General features: G+C 42.3%; 1 protein-coding gene across 1 annotated transcript; it reads left to right on the top strand.

Moving 5' to 3' along the window:
• The first annotated feature begins 761 nt into the window (after window positions 1–761).
• LOC111379153 lies at window positions 762–1,745 on the top strand. Its single transcript, XM_023002492.1, has 2 exons — window positions 762–937; window positions 1,406–1,745. Exons 1-2 carry the CDS (start codon window positions 762–764, stop codon window positions 1,743–1,745), a joined length of 516 nt encoding a protein of 171 aa, XP_022858260.1.
• The last annotated feature ends 7,841 nt before the right edge of the window (window positions 1,746–9,586 follow it).

Raw genomic sequence — 9,586 nt, 5'->3', positions numbered from 1 at the left:
GGACAAGCAATGATAGATGGTTTTGGAAGAAGACCCGTTCGTCCCAGAAATCATGGTAGTTCCTCTACCAAAGGGTTTCAAACATCCAATGTTAGAAGCGCATAATGGAGTCACTGATCCACTTGATCATCTGCGCACTTTTGTTGATTTGATAAAAGTGTTTGCAGTCCCAGATGCCGTGATGTGTCGATCCTTTCCCCCGATACTAAGAAAAGAGGCAAGAGATTGGGTAGCCACTCTGGCACTGCGATCTATCAAAATATTTGATGAGCTCTCCAGAAGTTTCGTAGCATATTTCATGAGCAGCAAGAGGAAGAGGAAGAGGGCCATAAGGCCAATGCAAGTTGTTCAAGATAAGACGAGCCATTGCAAGATTATTTGGCTGGGTTCAGTTGGGCAACATTAGGCATAAAGATCTTCAGATGTCAGCGGTAGTCACTACATTGATGAATGGGATGCGAAATCGAGCCTTTAAGATGTCACTCTCGAAAACCCCTCGGGAGTCAATGTATGAATTGCTGAAAAAGGGAGAAAGTATGTAGACACTGAGGAAGCAAAGAGGGTCACGAAAAAACCTTTGAGAAGGACGTGAGCCAGAAACTCACAAGCAAAAATCACATGCGGAGAGAAAATATATTGTTAAGAATAAGTCAAAAAATGAGCATCTAAGCAGAGGGTATGCGCAGGATCGATTGGTCAAATAAAGGCTAGAAGAGGTAAAAGCTTTCACCCCTCTAAACGCTCAACGGGCTAAGGTATTGATGGAAATTCGGGACATGAAGGAGCTCGACTGGCCGAATCCCATGACAGCCTCCGGTAACAAGAGAGACAATAGTAGGTATTATCAGTTCCATAGGGATCATGGGCATGATATGGAGGAATGTATCCACTTGGAGGAAGAGATTGAGTGCTTATTGAAACAGGGGCTTCTGACTAAGTATGTGAAGAATGATCGAGGCAAATAGAAAGTTGATGACCGACCACCACCTAGGACTAGGGATGGCAATCGGGCTCGTCGGCTCGGACTGCCCATGGCTCGGCTCTATTTTTAGGTGTCGGGCAAAGTCCGAGCAGGTCCGTGTAGCTCGTTGGCTCGACAGAGCCGAGCATATATTAATAAAAAAATATTAAAGGCAGCAACACGCTGCCTTTTAAAAATAGGCAGAAGGTTGCTGCCTCTGCTGCCTTTTAATTTAAAAAAAACCAAAATCGAATAAAATTCGAGCTAGCCTAGCTCGGCTGGGCTCAAAAAGGTCCGAGCTGAAAGCTTGGGTCGAGCCTAATTTTTTTACCGAGCTTTTACTTAGCCCAGCTCGAGCCTAGAAAAAAGCTCGGACATTTTACCCGAGCCTAGGATTTTGGCTCACAAGCTGACTCGACTCCGCTCGTTGACATCCCTACCTAGGGCCGGAGTAATAAATGTGATAGTTGGAGGGATTGCAGTAGGCGGAGACTCAAATTCAGCTAGGAAGGGCTATGCCCTCACTGTTAGGGTTTGCTCCATCCAGGAGAAGGCCAGGTTTCACCAAAATATCATTTTCAATGAAGAAGATCTTATTGGTGTGGCAACGTCCCACAACGATACTTTGATGATCGTTGATGATATAGCGAATTTTGACGTAAAAAGGGTGTTGGTCGATGGTGGTAGTGCGGCAAACATCCTCACTTGGGAAGCATTTGTGGGATTGAAATTTTTTCCTAAAAAATTGAAAGTTGTGTCCACTACTCTCCAAGGATTCGAATGAGCCACCGTTATACCAAAGGGAGCTGTAGGACTTTCAGTGACGTTGGGTACATATCTAACAAGAATGGTGATCCTAGCAAACTTCCTTGTTGTTAAGACCCCATGGCATACAATGCAATATGTGGTCTAGCCCTGTTAAATGCCGCTCCTTCCACTTATCACCAAGTTATAAAGTTCCTGACCAGTCGCAACGTTGGGTGTGTGAGAAGCGATCAATAATCTTCGAGAAGGTGCTATGTTGACAGTATAAAAGCAAGAGGATCACCGCCAGTTATGATGGAGGATTTTGAGTCCCCAAGTGGGTGAATTGAGCCACTTGACATGACAGAAAATATTTTGATAAGGGAAGGACGTGAATTCAACATTGGGGTGAACTTGATGCCAAAAGAAAAAGAAGAATTAGTGAAGTGTTTGTCTGACAATTTAGATGTTTCTGCATGGAGCCCATGTGATATTCGAGGAACCAGTCCATGAGTCGCTCAGCACCGCCTTGGTATTTTACGGGGAGCAAATCCAGTAAGGCAAAAAAAGATGAATCTTGCTCTAGAGCGACAAGCCGCAGCAAAGGAAGAAGTTGAAAAGTTGTTGCATGTAGGGTTTGTTAGGGAAGTACAGTACCTCGAATGGTTGGCCAATGTTGTCCTCCTAAAAAAATCGAATGGAAAATAACGCATGTGCATGGATTACACTGGTTTGAACAAAGTATGTCCCAAAGACTTATAGCCGCTGCGCAGGATAGATTATTTGGCGGATGCCACATTAGGTCATGAATGACTAAGTTTTTTGGATGCCTTTTCTGGGTATCACCAGATCTCGATGGCCGAGTCGGACCAGGAGAAAACATCCTTCATAATTGACTCGGGGACGTACTGCTACACAACTATGCCGTTCGGCTTCAAAAATGCTGGAGCGACTTATCAGAGAATGGTGAATAAGATCTCAAATATCTGATTGGGAATGTTATCGAAGCTGATGTTAATGATATGGTCGTCAAAAGTATTAAGGTTGATAATCATGTAGTTGATCTACGGAGAGTGTTCGACATTGCTCAACGGAATAGGCTAAAATTCAATCTTGAGAAGTGTGTTTTTGGAACAACAGGCTGAAAGTTCCTGGGTTTCATGATTTCACAAAGAGGCATCAAAGCAAATTTGGATAAGATTCGAGCTATCTTGGAGATGAAAAACCCTTCAAGCAAGAAGAAAGTCCAATGGCTCACAAGGTGGGTAGTGACATTGAATCGTTTAATGAGTCGAGCAGCTGATACGTGTTACCTCTTCTTCAAGGCAATTGGGGGCTCGAACAACTTCGAATGGACCAAGGAGTGTGAAGAATCCCTCGAATCCTTGAAGTAATCACTCCAGCAGCCCTTGATCTTGACTAGTCCATGTGTAGGGGACGTGTTATTTTTGTATTTGCCCGTTTCAAAGACGCAGTCAGTGCGATTCTTGTGAAAGAGTTTCCAAAGTCACAAAAGCTAGTGTATTATGTAAGCTAAGTGTTTAGAGGTGCAGAAACTAGGTATAGCCTTGCAGAGCGTTAGTATTTGCATTGATTGGGGCCGTCAGAAAGTTAAGGCCGTATTTTCGGTCTCATATAGTACAAGCCATGATCGATCAGCCTGTCAAACAGATTTTGCATCGACCCGAGCGTCTGGTAGGATGTTAAAGTGGGCAATCGAATTAAGTAAATTTGACATCGAGTTCAAACCAAGGACGGCTATTAAGGCGCAATCTTTAGTGGACTTTATCGCAGAGTTTATAGCCCCACTTGATCAGCCCACGGGGCATGAGAAAGTTTGGAAGATCTTTGTGGATGGATTCTCGCATAGTGAAGGATCCAGAGTTGGCATAATTATGATAGGATAAGGGTCCGAAAAACTGGAGTATTCATTGCGTTTAGAGTTTCCGGCAACAAATAATGACGCTGAGTATGAGGTAGTGATTACAGGCCTGAGCTTGGCATCCAGATTTTGGGGGTAACGTCCGTAGAAATTTGAAGTGACTCTCAGTTGATAGTTGGGCAAGTGACAAGGGAATTCAAAGCAAAAGACAGGAAAATGACAGTTTACTTGATGAAAGTGGGGAACTACAAAGGGGATTCACAAGTTTCAAGATAACCAAGGTCCCCCGAAAAGATTACGAAAGAGCAAACCTTTTATCCAAGCTTGCATCCACAAACCCGAAAAATCTACCCAGTACAACGAATGTGCAAGTCATGCGACAGCTAAGTGTACTGCACGTAATCAACGTGGTACACATGGAATATGAGAAAAGTTGGATAGACCTGATAATTGATTATCTCGTGGAGGATAAATTGCCAGAGGATGTCCTTGAAGCCAGAAGGTTGAAAACTCGAGCAGCTTCGTTCACCATAATCGACGAGCAGCTCTACAAGCGAGGTTTTACCATGCCTCACTTAAAATGCTCGGGCCCAACTGAAGCACATGAGGTGTTGTTGGAAATCCATGCAGGAATCTGTGGCAACCATCAGGGAATGGTCGCCCTTGTATTCAAGGCCCTATGACAGGGATACTATTGGCTGACTATGAAGCGGGATGCCAAAATGTTCGTGAGAAAGTGTGATGCATGTCAGTGTCATGAAAATTTGATTCATGTTCCCGCGGAATAGCAGTCTACTATTTTCGGGGTATGCCCTTTCTTTCAGTGGAGAATGGATATCTTAGGGCCTCTACCCATAGCCAAGGGGCAAATGAAGTTCTTGTTAGTGCCCATAAATTATTTCACCAAATGGGTCGAGGCGGAGCCCTTGGCCACCATCATAATGGCCAAGGTGCAAAGTTTCACTTGAAAGATTATAATATGTAGGTTTGGCATACCAAGAGTTTTTATAACTAACAATGGCAAACAATTCGTCAACCACGACTTCAAGGCTTTTTGTGAAACTTATCGCATTAACCACAGACTCACTTCCATCGCTCACCCCTAATCCAATGGGCAAGCAAAAGTAACAAATCGGGCGATATTATGGGATTTAAAGACAAGACTTGAAAAGGAAAAGGGGCTTTGGGCAGACGAATTGCCAAATGTGCTGTGAGCATATCACACCACTCCGCGAGAATCTATAGGAGAAACACTCTTCAAGCTCTTTTTCGAGATGGAAGCCGTCACCTTTGTGGAAATCCTAAACGATACCGATAGGATAAAAGTCAAACATCTTGACGTCACAACTATCAGTGTAGAACTCAACCTACTCGATGGGGTAAGAGAGAAAGCGGTTATAAGGATGGCGCGTACAAGCGAAGGGCTGCTGAATACTTTAATCGAATAGTAAGGCAAAGGACTTTTCAGCTAGGAGATATTGTATTAAGGGAGACAGTAGCAGTAGGGCACCCTCCATCCAAACTTGGGGCCAAATTGGGAAGGATCATACGAGGTGATTCGCAATCTTGGATAAGGAGCTTACATCCTAAAAGACCCGAGAGGAAAGCTACTGGGCAGGCTGTAGAACATCGAGCATCTCAAGAAGTAATAGGTTGACGGGCAGGGAGTTCATACCAAACCTTTTGTAAAATCTAGTTGTTAGGATGGTTTACTAGCTTTTGTAATGTAATAGCAAGTGTTTCATGTAAATATGGTCGCTAGGATTTTCTTATAGTGTCCTTAATGTATTGCCTACTGTAGGCGTATTGTGTTGTAATTATTCGTATTATTTAATGAAAGGCCTAGATGGCGGCAGATGATGAGGGCGCTAGGAAGGGCCAACCTAACTAGGACGTCACTGTGCGCCTATTAAGTTCCCAAATCTAGGTAAATTTATTTATTTATACAGGAGTTGGGTATACAATTGACTAAAGAATGAGTTGCAGAACACCCCTTAAAGTTTCTAAGGAGTTCAAATGAATAGCGGTGAGCAATAAAACCAACAAAATTGGTTGGCACGAAATTGCTCCAAGGTCTGATGGTAAGCTTCCCAACCCGTATAAACGGTTAAGAGGCGAAATTACCAGATCTCGTGCCTTACGAAAGCGTTCAACTAATAGCGGTGAACAATAAAATCAACAAAATGATTACCTCAAAATTGCTCTATGGTCAGATGGTAAGCTTCCAAAACTGAATAAATGGATAGGAGGCAAAATCACCAGATCCCGTGTACTAAGAAGGCATTCAACGAATGTCGGTGAACAGTAAAACCAACAAAATGGGTTAGCTTGAAATCGCTCTACGATTTGATAGTATACTCTTAAAACCAACAAAAATGGGTAAATGGCGAAATTATCAAATCTATGCTCAACAAATCCTAAGGCGTTTAAAGGCAGCAGTAAGCAACGGGATCAAAGATCGATTAGCTCAAAATCGCTCTATGTTCTAGCAATGAGCTTTCAAGTTAAAATTTGCAAAGGTGCAAGATCACTGCAATTAGCACTCTATGCTCCACAATTGCTCAAAAAAGAAAAAAAAGGGGTAAATGACAATGTCAAAAACTGGTAATCTCGAAATGATGAAAATTAATAATAGCAATAATAGTACTGAATGCACGATATATCAATCATAATAAATGCAAAGCATAATATCCTGTCCACATCCTGGACCAAGAAAAAAACCTACTGAATAGTCAAATTGTGACAAGGGATAACGAAAAGCTTAAACAAGTAATAAAATGCTAAGTCATTCTGGGTTCGAACTTTCTCTGCTTCCTCTCCGTGGCACGTTGGTGTCCCTAAATGTTTTAGTCTGCTTAGCCGCTTTTTCTTTATCTGTATGTTGCAATAGAAAACGATCATAGTCCGAGGGATCAATGGATGGATGCTCGACCGTCATCCACTCTTTTGTAAGGGCAACAGAGGTTGCCATTATTTTTGCCTCATAATCGTTCATGTCCTTAACATACTCAGAAGAGGCCTTATAACGATCTACTGCATCGATTTGAGTATGGGCCAAGGAAGAGCGCAAATTGTCAATCTCTCAATCTTGTTCACTGATGCGAGATTCCATCTTTTTCCTCTAAGCCTCTACAACATCAAGAGACTTCTTTAAGGCTAGGTTTTCCTCCATGATATCATCCACCTCCTTATCTTTCTCTTCCTCGAGACCTTTTAATTTAGTAGTTAGGAGGTGACTAGCTTCGACGAGGGAAGTTTGCATTGTTAAGACCTATCAAGCAAATAGTGGAAATGAAGTACGATTGTTACACGAATTCAAAAGTATAAATGTGAATAAAAATGAAGAAATGGAAAAAGGGGGTACCCTTCCGTTGTAGACCACCAGGACCTTCTCTACATCGTTCACCCGATGTCTAGACAGAGCTCTGGCATGATCAGACATAATAAAAGCATTGACCATATCAACTTCTCGCACACCTCGACTAGGAGGAAATCTGAGATCTGGAAGTAGAGAGCCATCGCTCTCAAATTGGAACTTGTCAGGACTCAAGTTTCCCTCTCCGTATCGTACGGTGGGACTCCTCCCGTAAGCTCCTCCAATGGTGGAGGAGACTCATTGCTAGTATTCTTTCCCTTTTTCTTGTTCGTGACTTTTCTCTTCTTGGGTGGGGCATGAGACAACCCCTCATTGCTTGCGGGCTCAGGCTCAGGTAGTGAGCTCAAAACTCTTGCCAAGTCGAAGTCCATACCTGCATACATATAACCAAGAAGTCAAACGCAAGTGCCAGCAATTAAAGGAAAATATAGAATGAAAATCAAGAGCTATAAATAAGGACCTACCAACATGTTGACCAATCCCCACTGTCAACATCTTCCTTACTGTTAAGACTTGAGAGATGAGAGGTGCAAGAGGTGGTATACGGGTTAGTTGTTGGACTTGAGAACTCGAAAGAGGAGTAGGCTCAACATGAATGTTGAAAAGACAAATTTGAGGGATTTTCCAATAACTGTTGAATGGAAATTAACCCTCAGAAGGCTGAACAAAGAAGAATAGAGATTTTCACCCGCTATTGGAATTTCTATACTTCGGAATGCAAAGAGGGACACTGGTAGTGAAATATACGAGCACATTGTATTGGGATAAATTGTGCAACTCGAACACACACCTAACAGTTCAATGGAAGGCACAATCTTTTCACTAAGGCACATGTACAAAAAGTACAGTGCTTTCCTCCATGCATTTGGGTTTATTTGATATGGTGTAAGATGAAATTAGTTGAAAATTGAGACAGAATGGATGAATAGGAAACATCAAACCTCCAGCAAAACAATCCTTATACATGGCAATTTCACGAGGGTCTGACCAGGAAGCTCTTCTTTAGGCTTGGGGGCTCTATATATATAATCATCAATGTGTGTGTACCTATCGAGCAATTGATCTAACTTTGTTGGGGAATTGTAAGAACTAGGTCCCTTTGGAATATCAAGGACTACAACACTACCCGTAGGATCTCGACCGATTTCAAAGTTGAAGGTTGGAGACTTGGAAAAATCAATGTGATTTTTAGAAGGACATGTAATGAAAATTGAAGGGTCTGAAAGGTCAGGAAGACTATCAACAGCATGAGGAGGCCGATCAATCCTGCAACCTCGATTGACCAATCGACTAGGTCTAGTCGATTAACCAGGCGACCGCCCGATCGAGCTGGTCGACTTGGTTGGCCACAGACCAGGTCGACCGATTGGCCAACTGGTCGACCAAACCAGGGGGTGGCCGACAGATGTCGTCGATCCATTGTCCCGCTTCCACCCCCTTTTCGCTCTCATTCTTATATCCATTCTCGCCCCACTCGACGTCTAGGATGATGAATCGGAACGTTCTGGACTAGAAGACGATGAAAATGACAGAATAACTTTATACATCGAAAAGTAATGACGAGCTACTAGAATTCTTAGAAAAAATAAGAGGGGAATAAGGATATTACCTTGGAGATGAATACAGAGAGAAAAAACGCTTAGAATTTATAGAAAGGAGGAAGAAGTAAAACAAAAAAGAGATTATGTTCCCTTTATATAAGAAAATTCTATGGTTCACAAAAGACCTTGGTCCATGAGTCGTCTCACTTATAGATTATCATTAAATTGTAGACCTTTGTATAAATCCAATCCATCGCGATAAAAAAATAATAAATAATAATAATAAATTACGATATAGTCCAATAACGCTACCTCTTGACGTAAAAATCGACAAGAGGTATGGAGGCTAGTGATACTACGTGGTACAAATAATGAACTGAGATGACTGGTAGAGAGAAGATAACTCCTACCATGTTGGAAGACCCCTGCTATGTCGAGTAGCGCCTATCATGATAAGGTGACTGTCGTTATGTCAATTCGATCGACGCTACGTTCGCTTGCTTATATGGTACACACAACTTTTAGCATGTCAGGTGGCGCTCGTCATATTAGAGTGTTTATTGCTTTGCTAGTCTTACTCCTGCCATGTGCGGACCAATCGCCGTTATCCGGATTACCCGAACAACATTGGAACTGGCCAATAACCATTGTAACGGTTGTCATTAAACCCACTACCAGGATAACCCTTGAACAAATGGAAAAAAATCGTCCGAGGAGTGGGTAGGTCTCATGAGGACACGTGGATGACAACTGCCCGACGATTACGTGATGCAGACTGATGATGACACGTGGATGGTAACTGTCCAACGGTTTCGTGATGACAGACACCTATAAATACCCCATGGACGTGTCAGGTAACAAAGATCTTTGTTTTCCAAAAAAAATATTTTCCTCTGTCACCGTTGCTATTTTTTGTAATCCTTTATATAAAAACGATTATTGATTCTCACGCTGGAGGTAAAACGGGGAGGAAGCTCCAACCTCTTTTTTGTAGGATTATCGAAGGACAATAGATAATTTTTTCTCTAAAAAAGACACAGAGTTGCATCAGAATTATTTCAATATTAATATTCAATTTTTAT

Source organism: Olea europaea, chromosome 3 (assembly GCF_002742605.1).
Source record: "Olea europaea var. sylvestris chromosome 3, O_europaea_v1, whole genome shotgun sequence".
NCBI lineage: Eukaryota > Viridiplantae > Streptophyta > Magnoliopsida > Lamiales > Oleaceae > Olea > Olea europaea.
This window is presented reverse-complemented; position numbering and strand designations above follow the sequence as displayed.